This window comes from Alosa pseudoharengus, unplaced genomic scaffold (genome assembly GCF_046254945.1).
Source record: "Alosa pseudoharengus isolate Yale_2024_CS ecotype anadromous, Long Island Sound unplaced genomic scaffold, YU_APseudo_1.1 YU_APseudo_1.1_scf_12, whole genome shotgun sequence".
In the NCBI taxonomy this organism is placed as follows: Eukaryota; Metazoa; Chordata; class Actinopteri; order Clupeiformes; family Clupeidae; genus Alosa; species Alosa pseudoharengus.
The window spans coordinates 37,524,897-37,542,555 of record NW_027468587.1 but is presented as its reverse complement, the minus strand read 5'-3'; the positions used below and the strand labels follow the sequence as shown (position 1 = coordinate 37,542,555).

The 17,659-nt window shown below is 35.4% G+C and overlaps 1 protein-coding gene across 1 annotated transcript in view; it reads right to left on the bottom strand.

Moving 5' to 3' along the window:
* Positions 1-17,659, bottom strand: part of msh5 (mutS homolog 5) — a 129,844-nt gene that overhangs the window by 24,836 nt on the left and 87,349 nt on the right. Inside the window, exon 16 of the mRNA XM_076281318.1 lies at positions 1,782-1,869. Within this exon, the coding sequence (XP_076137433.1) occupies positions 1,782-1,869 (88 nt within the window). The remainder of the gene's footprint in view (positions 1-1,781; positions 1,870-17,659) is intronic.

Here is a 17,659-nt window from a genome sequence, read left to right as displayed (position 1 = left end):
ATATCAGAGCTTACCGACTGTGCATCTTCAGTTTTAACTTGACGTGAAGTCATAATCCAATAGCCTACTTCGTTCAAAATCTGTCCATTTCTTTCCAACTTGACCGAAGTCCTCCATACATTTGCACAGATGCCTGCACTATTGTTGAGCAGCATCATTTATATTTTCCTGTCTCTTGTTTGTAATGGAGGCTGGTGTTGTTATGCCAGTCTCTCTACTGTATTAGAAACTGCAGGTGTCAGTCTACAGCTTTGTTAGCATAGATACATTTATATTATGAGAAGCAGCTGCCATTATAACTTTCTTTCTTAATAGTGAGTTTTTAAATTATGAATCTACACACCTCAAGCATGGTTTGACCCTTTATAAACAAACCTCAAAGCAAAAGTGAAATTTTGTTAAGTGGCATTCAGAAGGTCAATGAGAAAGTCCACATTCCACGTTTTCATATCAACCTAAATTAACGAGGTGGTGGATCAGTCTGGTTCTATTTTAAATAAATCACCTCTTTCATAAGGCCGCCTTGATTTCGAACTTGCGCGCTGTGGGTGTGACAGAAGCGGGAATGGGAGAATACGCGTAACTGAAAAGTGCATAACTGAAGCACGCAAAAACGGGCTTACGTGTGATTTACACGCAAATGGGAGAATTCGCCCCTATCTAAGCACTCGCAAATCAATTTTCCCCAAGTGGGACAATAAAGACAACCTTGAACCCTTGATCAGATCACTAAATCGTTGTGATTGTGGAGTAGTGTGTAGATTGATGAGAATTAAATGAATTCAACCTATTTTAAGATGAAACTGCATAATGTGGAAAAATATGGGACCTGAAAACTTTTAGAATTAACTGTATTTGCATGTGGCTGAATGCAGTCAAAATAAGATACAGCAGAGGCGATTGCTCTAAGACTACAGGGGAAGCTCAGCCTCCTCTAAAATATCACGGAAAATCGCATCAAATAACACTATTACATTAGCTTCTAGCCTACTATTCCAACTAGAACATGCTGAAAAAATGTTCAACTTCATGGCTAGTTTGTTCAGCAATAAGGTTTTGCCGGTCATTTATCGTGATTTCGCACCCGTAATACATTGCTGTAACAACACGATCTATCAAAAAACCATGCAAAAAACCCATAGACGCTCGGCTTCACTGGCTTTCAATGGCACTACAGAGTGGGCTGATCTCAGTGCAGAAAAGCTACACGTTTATTGGACAAGCGCCACAAAATCGTCATTTCCAGGGAAGCCCGGCGTCTCTGGGAGTGAATGGGACAGTGGGATGGCCCGGACGCCAAGCTTCTGTATGATGATTGGAGGAACCGTTATAGAGGCTGGACTCTTTTTGATTGACAGCATATGTCGCGATCTGACAGGAAGTGGTTCAAGTTCAAGGCAGGGATGCGTTAACGTTAGTGTTGGCAGGTGAAGCCGAGAGACAAGGCAAGTTACAGCTCAAATTCTCATAATTTGGGAGGAATACAGTCGGTTTCTATTTGTCTTTGTAAATAGCATACTGTAAATAAAACCGTAATGTGGAGTTACAGAGTTTGTGACTTGCTTTTGTTCCAGTTGTGTATTTAGGCTAAATTAGGTAGCTTGTGTAGGCTACATGCCATGTCTGCCATGCCAACTCTATAGCCTACTGTTTGGGATACTTTTTGCCCTCAAAGAACAATACAGCACCTTAATAATATTAATTTAATAATTTACCATTTTTATCAGAGCTTCCCCTGTTCCAAAGAGCAGCAATCGCCACTGAGATACAGTATACCTTACCTCTGATATCACAGTGCAAGTCCCCCAGCAGATCATCAAGGCCTTTGGTTTTTTCACTACGGTAATGCAAACGCTCTCCTGACAGGAACTATTCATACATGTCAAGCATAAACACGTACAAACAACCATTGACTTACATACAGAAAAAGTATACATAAACAAAACAACATCACACAAGCCACACAAGCTTGGGGCTGCTTAGACACTAGTTGTGTGGCTGGATTTACACATTAAATTAACTTAAAAAATAAACCCCAAAAGGCTGTAGTTTACTTTAGAACAGCTAAGGGGTGCTGTTTAATTAATTAATTTTACAGCATTTGTTGCTGTAAGCCACCTTGGCAACTGCAGATTACCCCTTTGGGCATTGATACTGTAGAATTGTGAGAACTGAGGAGGAGTCAGGGGAACACCATGTCCTTTAAAGGATAGCAGCAACAGCAAGTCTTCGAGCAACGCCTGAGAATCTGCGACATTAACCACTGCACCACCATACCACCAAGGTTAATGTTCGCAGGGTGTTTGCAACTGTGTGTTTGCAACTGACATATTCCATGATACATTTTGAATTGATTGAAGTCTAGAACATTGTGGAAATCAGATTGGCCTACATAATTGAATAAGAAAACATTTGAGAAATTGAACAAAGTTTGAGGTGAGACACTACAGGTGTAGGGTACATTTTTTAACAAGCAAATATCACTATGAAACTCCCCCAGTTGATGTTTTATATTAATGAAAAAAAAACTTTTCTGTAATTTAATGTTTAAATATTCAAATTAGGCATTATAGGCCTTTATTTGGATAGGACAGTGAAGATAGACAGGAAGTGAGTGGGAGAGAGAGAGATGGGGTGAAATCGGGATATGACAGCAGCTGGGATTCGAATCTATACATGGTATGGGCGCTGTAGAGACAAGACACATTATGTCTCAGGTGGGTTTTGAACCCGGGTTTTCTGGCCAGTTCAGTGTGAGAGTATATCACAATTCATGTGATATATTCATGTGACTGTTAAAATTTCAATCATTTTTTCCTTCTGAAATTTGACCAAATTTGCTAACTTTTCAGATATTGGTCATAAGGGGCCACTTCCTTGTATTGTTCATTGAGTGTTTTTTAACATGACTGGACAAAATAACGTCCCTCCCCCCCGATAATTATTTATCAGCATTGCCTATAGATGATGTACACTGAATTTTAGGAGACTGGGATGAATGGCCTCCGACTAGTTCACTTTACTTTCACTTTCATTTATAGTAAAACTGTGAGAAAAGTTGAAATTTTTAGAGCAAAAGACCAAAATACACCCAGTACCAATGTAAAGATTAAATTGATGCAAGAATGTTGAGGCTAGGCCTCATTGTACTTGCCAAAATTAATTATTATAGTGGCAACTATAGGCGCAGTACCTCATGTTTTGGGTTTTGAGTAGATACCGGGCCCTTACGGGTTTTGCTGCACAAACATTTTTAGGCGGAGAATAATAATAACTAGAGAATGTAATTCCAGGAAATTACGAGTGCATGAAAATGAAGCTAGGACAGACATATCATAGCTTAATAAAAGTTGAGAGTTTAGAAGTAGACAGTTTAAAAGTTGAATGTAGATAGTTTAACAGTTGTTAATAGACAGGTAGTTTAATAGACAGATAGTTTAATGGATGTTGATACACATAGTTGAATGAATGTTGAAAGTTTAAAAGTTAAATGTAGATACTAGATAGTTTAAAAGTTGTTGATAGACTGATAGTTTAATGCGTGTTGATAGACAAATAGTTTAAAGGCTGTATATAGGTAGATAGTTGACGATAACTGAGTTTGAATGGCTCTAATGTTTGCTAGCAGTTATGCTAACAAAGCTAATTATTCTGACCAAGTTACTTAGCTAACTTAGCTCATGTTTTCTAGCAGTTTTGTAAAAAATGTTAACATGCTAATCATGTGATTTAGCTAACTAAGCTAATAATTTTTAGCAGTTATGCTAAAATATTAACTATGCTAACAATGTTAACCATGTTACTTAGCTAATCTTTTTTAGCAGTTTTGCTAAAAATGCTAACATGTTAAATATGTTAACCATGTGACTCAGCTAACTTAGCTAATCATTTTTAGCAGAACTTATGCTAAAATGCTAATTATGCTAACTATGCCAATGATGCTAACTAGCTAGTGAGGACTTTTATTTTGAAACAGTTGAAGGCAGAGGATACAGTTGATGGGAGTCATAGTTGACTGACAGTTACAGCAGTTGAACAGTTGACAGTAGTTGAACAGTTAAAAAGTTGAATAGTTTAAAGGGACTTTTATTTTGAAACAGTTGTGGGCACAGGAAGCAGTTGAAGAGGATCTGTAGTCTTAATACAGTCATATTGTATGCTTAAAGTGTGTATGTCAGGTTAAAAAAAAAATTTGACAAATTAAGGGACATGAAGCAAGATAGTAGTGAGTAGGGATTTTTGTTGAAAATCAACTTTAAATACAATAGAACAATATTTACAGTTCTTTTTATAACTGAATTTATGAACATTCCAGACACAGTGATGACCTCATAAGAGGGAGTCCAGCTTAGTTGAGCTTAGGGGAGAATGGGTTTTAACTGCATTTTTAACTGCATTTTCTTTTACATTGATAAGGCCAAAAATGTTCTTTATGACATACCAGTGGTTCATAAGCATGAATAAATAATAAGCTACAAAATTACCAGTGGTTCATAAGCATGAATAAATCATAAGCTACAAAATTTAGGTAAATCATGGCCATCAAATCATCAGTGAGAAATTGATAAGGGGTGTGAGTAGGATCGGATCACTAGTAGTATGTATCATGGTTTCAAAATGGCAGTTGTGTCATTTGCCATCACATAGGCTTTTATATACAACAAGTTAAGTAGAATCAGTAAGCAAATTAATAGCCTGTCTATAGCTAGCTTAACTAACATTAGTTGATAAGCAGATGTATATAAAGAGCAAATGTGTGGTAGGACATACACTGATGGTTTTATAGTCAGGTCTCTAAAGAAAAGCATATATGCCCATGGTTGGCTGAACACAGACTAATGACTTGCTTACTGATTCTACTTAGTTTAGGCTATATAATGGCCTATATGTGATGGCAAGTGACACAACTGGCATTTTCAAGCATTGCTACTTACCCATATCCTCTTCATCAAATTTTAAGATCAATAATGGTTGCCAGTAAAGAAAATATGCATCAGGATATTTTATGTCAGGCAGGTAGTAGACTCTAGCATGACATACTGGAATGAAGTCATGTTTTTGGCCTCATCAGTGTAAAAAAACCTACTGTATGATCCCTTATCCCATGTGTTTTAATTGACCAACTTTGCTGAACTCCCTCTTATGAGGTCATCATTGTGTCTGGAATGTTTCCTGGAATGTTCATAAATTCAGTTATAAAAATAACTGTAAATATTGTTCTATTGTATTTAAAGTAGATTTTTCAAGAAAAATCACTACTCACTACTATCTTGCTTCATGTCCCTTCATTTGTCAAAAATGTTTTTTAACCTGACATATGCACTTTAAAGCCTGAGACAGATGCTGCAGGTGGCCTGAACACCTGGCATAGGATTCTAATTGCTCTATTGTGATGTCATAATCTAATGTTAAGTCAATGGGAAAATTTTAGTAGTTTTTAATTAATAGTTTAAAAAGTATAAAAGTTACCAAGTTGAAAAATACATAGCTGAAGTCACCTAAGTAAGACCTGCGCAACGCAGTTTGAACGAAGTTTCTACGTTAAACGGTTGAAGCGGCATTAAACGCACAAAAAGCGTTAGAAGAAGAACTAGAGAATGTAATTCCAGGGAATTACGAGTGCATGAAAATGAAGCTAGGACAGACATAGCATAGCTTAATAAAAATTGATAGTTTAGAAGTAGACAGTTTAAAAGTTGAATGTAGATAGTTTAACAGTTGTTAATAGATTGAAAGTTTAATGCGTGTTAATAGACAAATAGTTTAAAGGCTCTATATAGGTAGATAGTTGAATGGCTCTAATATTTGCTAGCAGTTATGCTAACAAAGCTAATTATTCTGACCAAGTTACTTAGCTAACTTAGCTCATGTTTTCTAGCTGTTTTGAAGAAAAAAATGCTAACAATGCTAACATGCTAACTATGTTAACCATGTGACTTAGCTAACTTAGCTAATCATTTTTAGTAGTTATGCTAAAATGTTAACTATGTTAACAATGTAAACTATGCTAACCACGTTACTTAGCTAACTTAGCTAATTATTTTTTGCAGTTTTACTAAAAATGTTAACATGCTAACTATGCTAACATGCTAACTATGCTAACCATGTGACTCAGCTAACTTAGCTAATCATTTTAGCAGTTATGCTAAAATGCTAACTATACTAACAATGCTAACAATATTAATGATGCTAACTAGCTAGTGAGGACTTTTATTTTTAAGGCAGAGGATACAGTTGATGGGAGTCATAGTTGACAAACAGTTACAACAGTTGAACAGTTGATAACAGTTGAACAGTTGGATAGTTTAAAGGGACTTTTATTTTGAAACAGTTTTGGGCACAGGAAGCAGTTGAACAGGATCTGCAGTCTTAATACAGCCATATTGTATGCTTAAAGCCTGAGACAGTGGCTCCAGGTGGCCTGAACACCTGGCATAAGATTCTAATTGCTCTATTGTGATGTCATAATCTAATGTTAAGTCAATGGGGAAATTTTAGTAGTTTTTAATTAATAGTTTAAAAAGTATAAAAGTTACAAAGTTGAAAAATACATAGCTGAAGTCACATACGTAAGACCCACGCAACGCAGTTTGAATGAAGTTTCTACGTTAAACAGTTGAAGCTGTATTAAACGCACAAAAAGCGTTAGAGGAATAACTAGAGAATGTAATTCCAGGGAATTACAAGTGCATGAAAATGACGCTAGGACAGACATGGTGGTTGCACAGCTTAATAAAAGTTGATAGTTTAAAAGTAGACAGTTTAAAAGTTGAATGTAGATTGGGAGTTGATCACACTAGTTGACTGAAAAGCCCAGGCTGCCAAACAGTTGTGGGCAGAGGACACAATTGGCGGGAGTCATAGCTGATGATGACAGTTGGATTGGCTGAACAGTTAAATAGTTGGATAGTTTAAATGGTTCAAATATTTCATAGGGAATTATTGTAGTGAGGACTCTTATTTTGAAACAGCTTTGGGCAGAGGAAACAGTTGACGGGAGTCAAAGTTGATGACAACTGACTGTTGCTAGAGTAGTTATGGTGGTTGCTATGCTGGTTGCTAGGTTAATGATGTTGGTTGCTAGGTTTTAATGGAATGTGGTTGCTAGGCTGTTGCTAGGGTACTTGAAGTCGTTGCTAGGTTGTTGCTAGGGTGTCCATGGTGGCTACTATCAGAAATAAAGGAGTTACTACAGTGGTTTGCTTGTATAATCATCTTGGTTGCTATGGAAACTGACATAGATGCTTAATTTCAATGGTTGCTAAATTGGTTGCTAGGTAGGTGGTGGTTTAATATAGTAGGCTAGAGGCATAGTTGATGATAACTGACAGTTGGAATAGTTGAACAGTTAAATAGTTGGATAGTTTAAATGGTTAAATTATTTAATAGGGAATTATTGTAGTGGAGACTTTTATTTTTAAACAGTTGTGGGCAGAGGAAACAGTTGAACAGGATCTGTAGTCTTAAGAGAGACAGATTGTATGCTTAAAGCCTGAGACAGACAGTTGCTGGAGGTGGCCGGAACCATATGGCTCTGGCCGGAACACTTGGCATAGGATTCTAAGAGCCCTATTGTGATGCCATAATCCCCAGTGTTAAGTCTATGGGGAAAATTTTAATAGTTTTTAATTAATAGTTCAAAAAGTATAAAAGTTACAAATATGAAAAATACATTCCCCACCTGTCCTAAGTAAGACCTACGTAACACAGTTTGAATGAAGTTTCTACATTAAACGGTTGAAGCCGCATTAAACGCAGAAAAAGAAAAGAAGAATAATAACTAGAAAAGCATTTCCTGAAGGAAATACAGTGCATGAAAATGCAAAAATATGATGCGTTCATATGGTTAAATTATTTGCTTGGTAGATAAGGTTTAATATAGTTAGAATGACTAAACAGTTAAATAGGTTGATAATTGAAATGGTTAAATTATTTAGGCAGATAGTTGACGATAACTAACAGTTGGAATGGCTCTAATGTTTGCTAGTAGTTATGCTAACTATGTTAATAAAGATAATAATGTTAACCAAGTTACTATGCTAACTAGCATGTTAACAATGTTAAAATGTTAACTATGCTAACCATATGACTTAGCTAACCTAGCTAATCATTTTTATTAGTTATGATAACTATGCTAATTAACATGCTAACATGCTAACTATGCTAACCATGTGACTTAGCTAACTTAGCTAATAATTTTTTGCAGTTTTACTAAAAATGCTAACTAGCATGCTAACATGTTAGCATGCTAACTATGCTAACCATGTGACTTAGCTAACTTAGCTAATCATTTTTAGCAGTTTTGCAAAAAATGCTAACTAGCATGCTAACATGCTAGCATGTTAACTATGCTAACCATGTGACTTAGCTAACTTAGCTAATCATTTTTAGCAGTTTTGCTAAAAATGCTAATTAGCATGCTAACCATGTGACTTAGCTAACTTAGCTAATCATTTTTAGCAGTTTTGCTAAAAATGCTAATTAGCATGCTAACATGCTAGCGTGCTAGCATGCTAACATGCTAACCATGCTAACTAGCTACAGTGGGTAGGAGTCATAGTTGATGACAAGTAACAGTTACAATGGCTGAACAGTTAAAAAGTTCAGTAGTTTAAAGGGTTAAATTGTTTAACAGTGAAATATTGTAGTGAGGACTTTTATTTTGAAACAGTTTTTGGCAGAGGAAGCAGTTGAACAGGATGTGTAGTCTTAATAGGGCCAGTTTGTATGCTTAAAGCCTGAGAATGGCAGTTGAAACAGGTGGCCCGAACACCTGCCATAGGATTCTAATTGCTTAACGGCCGTATTGTGATGTCATAATCATAATGTTAAGTCAATAGGGAAATTTTGATTAGTTTTTAATTAATAGTTTAAAAAGTATAAAAGTTACAAAGCTGAAAAATACATAGCACCCATGTCCTAAGTAAGACCTACGTAACATAGTTTGAATGAAGTTTCTACGTTAAACGGTTGAAGCTGCATTAAGTGCGTTAGAAGAAGAACTAGAAAAGCATTTCCTGAAGGAAATACAGTGCATGAAAATGCAAAAAATATGATGTAAAATATCATACAGAGTAAAAACAAACTATATTGGTTGCTAGGTAGATGAGGTTTAATATATAGTTGGAGTGACTGAACAGTTAAATAGGTGGATAGTTTATATGGTTAAATGATTTGCTTGGTAGATAAGGTTTAATATAGTTGGAATGATTGAACGGTTAAATAGGTGGATAATACTTAACTTAGTGAACTTAACTAATGTTTTAATTTTTAGTAGTTATGCTAACTAGCATGTTAGCAATGCTAACATGCTAACTATGTTAACCATGTTACTTAGCTAACTTAGCTAATCATTTTTAACAGTTTTGCTAAAAATGCTAACTAGCATGTTAGCATGCTAACTATGCTAACCATGTGACTTAGCTAACTTAGCTAATTGTTTTTAGCAGTTTTGCTAAAAATACTAACTAGCATATTAACATGCTAGCATGCTAACTATGCTAACCATGTGACTTAGCTAACTTAGCTAATCATTTTTAGCAGTTTTGTTAAAAATGCTAACTAGCATGCTAACTAGCATGCTAACATGCTAGCATGCTAACTATGCTAACCATGTGACTTAGCTAACTTAGCTAATCATTTTTAGCAGTTTTGTTAAAAATGCTAACTAGCATGCTAACTAGCATGCTAACATGCTAACATTCTAACTATGCTAACCAAGTTACTTAGCTAACTTAGCTTACTAGCTACAGTGGGTAGGAGTCATAGTTGATGACAAGTAACAGTTACAATGGCTGAACAGTTAAAAAGTTCAGTAGTTTAAAGGCTTAAATTGTTTAGCAGTGAAATATTGTATAAAAGTTACAAAGATGAAAAATACATAGCACTCTTATCCCAAGTAAGACCTACGTAACAAAGTTTGAATGAAGTTTCTACGTTAAACGGTTGAAGCTGCATTAAATGCGTTAGAAGAAGAAGAAGAATAAGAAGAAGCCTAGGAAGAACAGTACAGTGCATTTTCATGCACTGTAATAAGAAGAAGCCTAGGAAGAACAGTACAGTGCATTTTCATGCACTGTAATAAGAATAAGAACTAGAAAAGCATTTCCTGAAGGAAATACAGTGCATGAAAATGCAAAAATATGATGAGTTCATATGGTTAAATTATTTGCTTGGTAGATAGGGTTTAATATAGTTGGAATGACTGAACAGTTAAATAGGTTAATAATTGAAATGGTTAAATTATTTAGGCAGATAGTTGACGATAACTAACAGTTAGAATAGCTCCAATGTTTGCTAGTAGTTATGCTAACTATGTTAATAAAGATAATAATGTTAACCAAGTTACTATGTTAACTAGCATGCTAACAATGTTAAAATGTTAACTATGCTAACCATATGACTTAGCTAACCTAGCTAATCATTTTTATTAGTTATGATAACTATGCTAATTAGCATGCTAACTATGCTAACCATGTGACTTAGCTAACTTAGCTAATCATTTTTAGCAGTTTTGCTAAAAATGCTAACTAGCATGCTAACATGCTAACTATGCTAACAATGTGACTTAGCTAACTTAGCTAATCATTTTTAGTAGTTTTGCTAAATATGCTAACTAGCATGCTAACATGTTAGCATGCTAACTATGCTAACCATGTGACTTAGCTAACTTAGCTAATCATTTTTAGCAGTTTTGCTAAAAATGCTAACTAGCATGGTAGCATGCTAACTATGCTAACCAAGTTACTTAGCTAACTTAGCTAACTAGCTACAGTGGGTAGGAGTCATAGTTGATGACAAGTAACAGTTACAATGGCTGAACAGTTAAAAAGTTCAGTAGTTTAAAGGGTCAAATTGTTTAACAGTGAAATATTGTAGTGAGGACTTTTATTTTGAAACAGTTTTTGGCAGAGGAAGCAGTTGAACAGGATGTGTAGTCTTAATAGGGCCAGTTTGTATGCTTAAAGCCTGAGACTGGCAGTTGATGCAGCTGGCCCGAACACCTGCCATAGGATTCTAATTGCTTAACGGCCGTATTGTGATGTCATAATCATAATGTTAAGTCAATGGGGAAATTTTGAGTAGTTTTTAATTAATAGTTTAAAAAGTATAAAAGTTACAAAGATGAAAAATACAAAGCCCACATGTCCTAAGTAAGACCTACGCAACGCAGTTTGAATGAAGTTTCTACGTTAAACGGTTGAAGCTGCATTAACTGCGTTAGAAGAAGAAAAATAATAAGAACTAGAAAAGCATTTCCTGAAGGAAATACAGTGCATGAAAATGCAAAAAATATGATGTAAAATATCATACAGAGTAAAAACAAACTATATTGGTTACTAGGTAGATGAGGTTTAATATAGTTGGAGTGACTGAACAGTTAAATAGGTGGATAGTTTATATGGTTAAATGATTTGCTTGGTAGATAAGGTTTAATATAGTTGGAATGATTGAACGGTTAAATAGGTGGATAATACTTGACTTAGTTAACTTAGCTAATGTTTTAATTTTTAGTAGTTATGCTAACTAGCATGTTAGCAATGCTAACATGCTAACTATATTAACCATGTGACTTAGCTAACCTAACTAATCATTTTTAGCAATTTTGCTAAAAATGTTAACTAGCATGTTAACATGCTAGCATGCTAACTATGTTAACCACGTGACTTAGCTAACTTAGCTAATCATTTTTAGCAGTTTTGCTAAAAATGCTAACTAGCATGCTAACATGCTAACATGCTAACTATGCTAACCACATCACTTACCTAACTTAGCTAATCATTTTTAGCAGTTTTGCTAAAAATGCTAACTAGCATGCTAACATGCTAGCATGCTAACTATGCTAACTATGCTAACCATGCTAACTAGCTACAGTGGGTAGGAGTCATAGTTGATGACAAGTAACAGTTACAATGGCTGAACAGTTAAAAAGTTCAGTAGTTTAAAGGGTTAAATTGTTTAACAGTGAAATATTGTAGTGAGGACTTTTATTTTGAAACAGTTTTTGGCAGAGGAAGCAGTTGAACAGGATGTGTAGTCTTAATAGGGCCAGTTTGTATGCTTAAAGCCTGAGACTGGCAGTTGATCCAGGTGGCCCGAACACCTGCCGTAGGATTCTAATTGCTTAACGGCCGTATTGTGATGTCATAATCTAATGTTAAGTCAATGGGGAAATTTTGATTAGTTTTTAATTAATAGTTTAAAAAGTATAAAAGTTACAAAGTTGAAAAATACAAAGCTCACATGTCCTAAGTAAGACCTACGTAACATAGTTTGAATGAAGTTTCTACGTTAAACGGTTGAAGCTCCATTAGCTGCGTTAGAAGAAGAATAATAATAATAACTAGAAAAGCATTTCCTGAAGGAAATACAGTGCATGAAAATGCAAAAAATATGATGTAAAATATCATACAGAGTAAAAACAAACTATATTGGTTGCTAGGTAGATGAGGTTTAATATAGTTGGAGTGACTGAACAGTTAAATAGGTGGATAGTTTATATGGTTAAATGATTTGCTTGGAAGATAAGGTTTAATATAGTTGGAATGATTGAACGGTTAAATAGGTGGACAATACTTAACTTAGTTAACTTAGCTAATGCATTTTTAGTAGTTAGCAATGCTAACATGCTAACTATGTTAACCATGTGACTTAGCTAATCTAGCTAATCATTTTTAGCAGTTTTGCTAACTATGCTAACTAGCATGCTAACATGTTAACATGCTAACTATGCTAACCATGTGACTTAGCTAACTTAGCTAATCATTTTTAGCAGTTTTGTAAAAAATGCTAACTAGCATGCTAACATGCTAGCATGCTAACTATGCTAACCATGTGACTTAGCTAACTTAGCTAATCATTTTTAGCAGTTTTGTAAAAAATGCTAACTAGCATGCTAACATGCTAGCATGCTAACTATGCTAACCATTTGACTTAGCTAACTTAGCTAATCATTTTTAGCAGTTTTGTAAAAAATGCTAACTAGCATGCTAACATGCTAGCATGCTAACTATGCTAACCATGTGACTTAGCTAACTTAGCTAATCATTTTTAGCAGTTTTGCAAAAAATGCTAACTAGCATGCTAACATGCTAGCATGCTAACTATGCTAACCATGCTAACTAGCTACAGTGGGTAGGAGTCATAGTTGATGACAAGTAACAGTTACAATGGCTGAACAGTTAAAAAGTTCAGTAGTTTAAAGGGTTAAATTGTTTAACAGTGAAATATTGTAGTGAGGACTTTTATTTTGAAACAGTTTTTGGCAGAGGAAGCAGTTGAACAGGATGTGTAGTCTTAATAGGGCCAGTTTGTATGCTTAAAGCCTGAGACTGGCAGTTGAAACAGGTGGCCCGAACACCTGCCATAGGATTCTAATTGCTTAACGGCCGTATTGTGATGTCATAATCATAATGTTAAGTCAATGGGGAAATTTTGATTCGTTTTTAATTAATAGTTTAAAAAGTATAAAAGTTACAAAGTTGAAAAATACAAAGCTCACATGTCCTAATTAAGACCTACGTAACATAGTTTGAATGAAGTTTCTACGTTAAACGGTTGAAGCTGCATTAAGTGCGTTAGAAGAAGAATAATAATAACTAGAAAAGCATTTCCTGAAGGAAATACAGTGCATGAAAATGCAAAAAATATGATGTAAAATATCATACAGAGTAAAAACAAACTATATTGGTTGCTAGGTATATGAGGTTTAATATAGTTGGAGGGACTGAACAGTTAAATAGGTGGATAGATTATATGGTTAAATGATTTGCTTGGTAGATAAGGTTTAATATAGTTGGAATGATTGAACGGTTAAATAGGTGGATAATACTTAACCTAGTTAACTTAGCTAATGTTTTCATTTTTAGTATGTTAACCATGTGACTTAGCTAACCTAGCTAATCATTTTTAGCAGTTTTGCTAACTATGCTAACTAGCATGGTAACATGCTAGCATGCTAACTATGTTAACCATGTGACTTAGCTAACTTAGCTAATCATTTTTAGCAGTTTTGCTAAAATGCTAACTAGCATGTTAACATGCTAGCATGCTAACTATGCTAACCATGTGACTTAGCTAACTTAGCTAATCATTTTTAGCAGTTTTGTAAAAAATGCTAACTAGCATGCTAACATGCTAGCATGCTAACTATGCTAACCATGTGACTTAGCTAACTTAGCTAATCATTTTTAACAGTTTTACTATAAATACTAACTAGCATGCTAACATGCTAGCATGCTAACTATGCTAACCATGTGACTTAGCTAACTTAGCTAATCATTTTTAGCAGTTATGCTAACTATGCTAACTAGCATGCTAACATGTTAGCATGCTAACTATGCTAACCATGTGACTTAGCTAACTTAGCTAATCATTTTTAGCAGTTTTGCTAAAAATGCTAACTAGCATGCTAACATGTTAGCATGCTAACTATGCTAACCATGTGACTTAGCTAACTTAGCTAATCATTTTTAGCAGTTTTGCTAAAAATGCTAACTAGCATGCTAACATGCTAGCATGCTAACTATGCTAACCATGTGACTTAGCTAACTTAGCTAATCATTTTTAGTAGTTTTGCTAAAAATGCTAACTAGCATGCTAACATGCTAGTATGCTAACATGTTAGCATGCTAACTATGCTAACCATGCTAACTAGCTACAGTGGGTAGGAGTCATAGTTGATGACAAGTAACAGTTACAATGGCTGAACAGTTAAAAAGTTCAGTAGTTTAAAGGGTTAAATTGTTTAACAGTGAAATATTGTAGTGAGGACTTTTATTTTGAAACAGTTTTTGGCAGAGGAAGCAGTTGGACAGGATGTGTAGTCTTAATAGGGCCAGTTTGTATGCTTAAAGCCTGAGACTGGCAGTTGATGCAGGTGGCCCGAACACCTGCCATAGGATTCTAATTGCTTAACGGCTGTATTGTGATGTCATAATCATAGTGTTAAGTCAATGGGGAAATTTTGATTAGTTTTTAATTAATAGTTTAAAAAGTATAAAAGTTACAAAGATGAAAAATACAAAGCCCACATGTCCTAAGTAAGACCTACGCAACGCAGTTTGAATGAAGTTTCTACGTTAAACGGTTGAAGCTGCATTAACTGCGTTAGAAGAAGAAGAATAATCAGAAGAATAAGAAGAAAAAGCCTTGGAATAACAGTACAGTGCATTTTCATGCACTGTAATAACTAGAAAAGCATTTCCTGAAGGAAATACAGTGCATGAAAATGCAAAAAATATGATGTAAAATATCATACAGAGTAAAAACAAACTATATTGGTTGCTAGGTAGATGAGGTTTAATATAGTTGGAGTGACTGAACAGTTAAATAGGTGGATAGTTTATATGGTTAAATGATTTGCTTGGAAGATAAGGTTTAATATAGTTGGAATGATTGAACGGTTAAATAGGTGGACAATACTTAACTTAGTTAACTTAGCTAATGCATTTTTAGTAGTTAGCAATGCTAACATGCTAACTATGCTAACCATGTGACTTAGCTAACTTAGCTAATCATTTTTAGCAGTTTTGTAAAAAATGCTAACTAGCATGCTAACATGCTAGCATGCTAACTATGCTAACCATGTGACTTAGCTAACTTAGCTAATCATTTTTAGCAGTTTTGTAAAAAATGTTAACTAGCATGCTAACATTTTAGCATGCTAACTATGCTAACCATGTGACTTAGCTAACTTAGCTAATCATTTTTAGCAGTTTTGTAAAAAATGCTAACTAGCATGCTAACATGTTAGCATGCTAACTATGCTAACCATGTGACTTAGCTAACTTAGCTAATCATTTTTAGCAGTTTTGTAAAAAATGCTAACTAGCATGCTAACATGCTAGCATGCTAACTATGCTAACCATATGACTTAGCTAACTTAGCTAATCATTTTTAGCAGTTTTGTAAAAAATGCTAACTAGCATGCTAACATGTTAGCATGCTAACTATGCTAACCATGTGACTTAGCTAACTTAGCTAATCATTTTTAGCAGTTTTGTAAAAAATGCTAACTAGCATGCTAACATGCTAGCATGCTAACTATGCTAACCATGCTAACTAGCTACAGTGGGTAGGAGTCATAGTTGATGACAAGTAACAGTTACAATGGCTGAACAGTTAAAAAGTTCAGTAGTTTAAAGGGTTAAATTGTTTAACAGTGAAATATTGTAGTGAGGACTTTTATTTTGAAACAGTTTTTGGCAGAGGAAGCAGTTGAACAGGATGTGTAGTCTTAATAGGGCCAGTTTGTATGCTTAAAGCCTGAGACTGGCAGTTGAAACAGGTGGCCCGAACACCTGCCATAGGATTCTAATTGCTTAACAGCCGTATTGTGATGTCATAATCATAATGTTAAGTCAATGGGGAAATTTTGATTAGTTTTTAATTAATAGTTTAAAAAGTATAAAAGTTACAAAGTTGAAAAATACAAAGCTCACATGTCCTAATTAAGACCTACGTAACATAGTTTGAATGAAGTTTCTACGTTAAACGGTTGAAGCTGCATTAAGTGCGTTAGAAGAAGAATAATAATAATAATAATAACTAGAAAAGCATTTCCTGAAGGAAATACAGTGCATGAAAATGCAAAAAATATATACTATATAAACTATATTGGTTGCTAGGTAGATGAGGTTTAATATAGTTGGAATGACTGAACAGTTAAATAGGTGGATAGTTTATACAGTTAAATGATTTGCTTGGTAGATAAGGTTCCCAGACAGCAAAATATATTTGGGCCAGATTTGGTCCAGATCTTCATTAGCATTTGGCGCAGATCCTCTAAACGGACCTGCCCCGGGGTCATTTCTTCCAACGGGCCAATACCGGAACAGGTTGGAATTACGGATCAGAGACAGATCTGGGCCAGAACTGGCCCAGTACAGTTAATATTGCCATGGCATTTGGTGCGGATCTAGCCCAGACTTATATTCTACATCTGGGGCTCATCTGGCCCTGGTCTGTGATTCATATTTAAGCTATCAGACAATTAAGACCCACACAATGTCATTTTCAAAATAGTTTTTTATTTTAAAAAGGCAAAAGAGAACACTGTGTCCGCTAGCCTAAGCTTAGGCCTAGGCCTACAACATAACACAAACCAATATGTGAAATATAAGGCTTATGTTGATAAACAAACTCCGCTAAACGCACTGAAAGAAAATGTCATGTTAACATAGTCCGTTGCATCTAACCGGCTGATGTCCCGATGATGATGACGACGGCGCTCAGCTGTGTCGGAGGAAGATGGCAGTCTGGGGAGCACTGAAAGCACAGAACAGTTGGGCGATCCTGCAGATCAGCAGGTCGGTGGACTTTGACAGCGACAGTTTGTTGTTTCGTGAGAGTTCTTCGACGTTAGCTAGGCTACTCAATCCAGACTGCAGGGCAGGCTGCTATCATGGCAGCTCGCAGGTCAGCAGCAGTTCCTTGGTCGCGGCAGCGGCAGATCTCTCGCAGAGGCTAGTAGCTGTCCTGAGAAATATTTTCGAGCAGACGGTGAATAGCAGCGCCGTTCACGGATGGATGTCAGAGGACCAGGGCAAAAACAAGCCCAATGGACTAACGTTACAGTTAACGTTAGGCATCAACCTGCGATTCTTCCTCACTGCTCCTGTGAGACGTACAAAAAGCACACAAAGCAAAGAAACAAAGA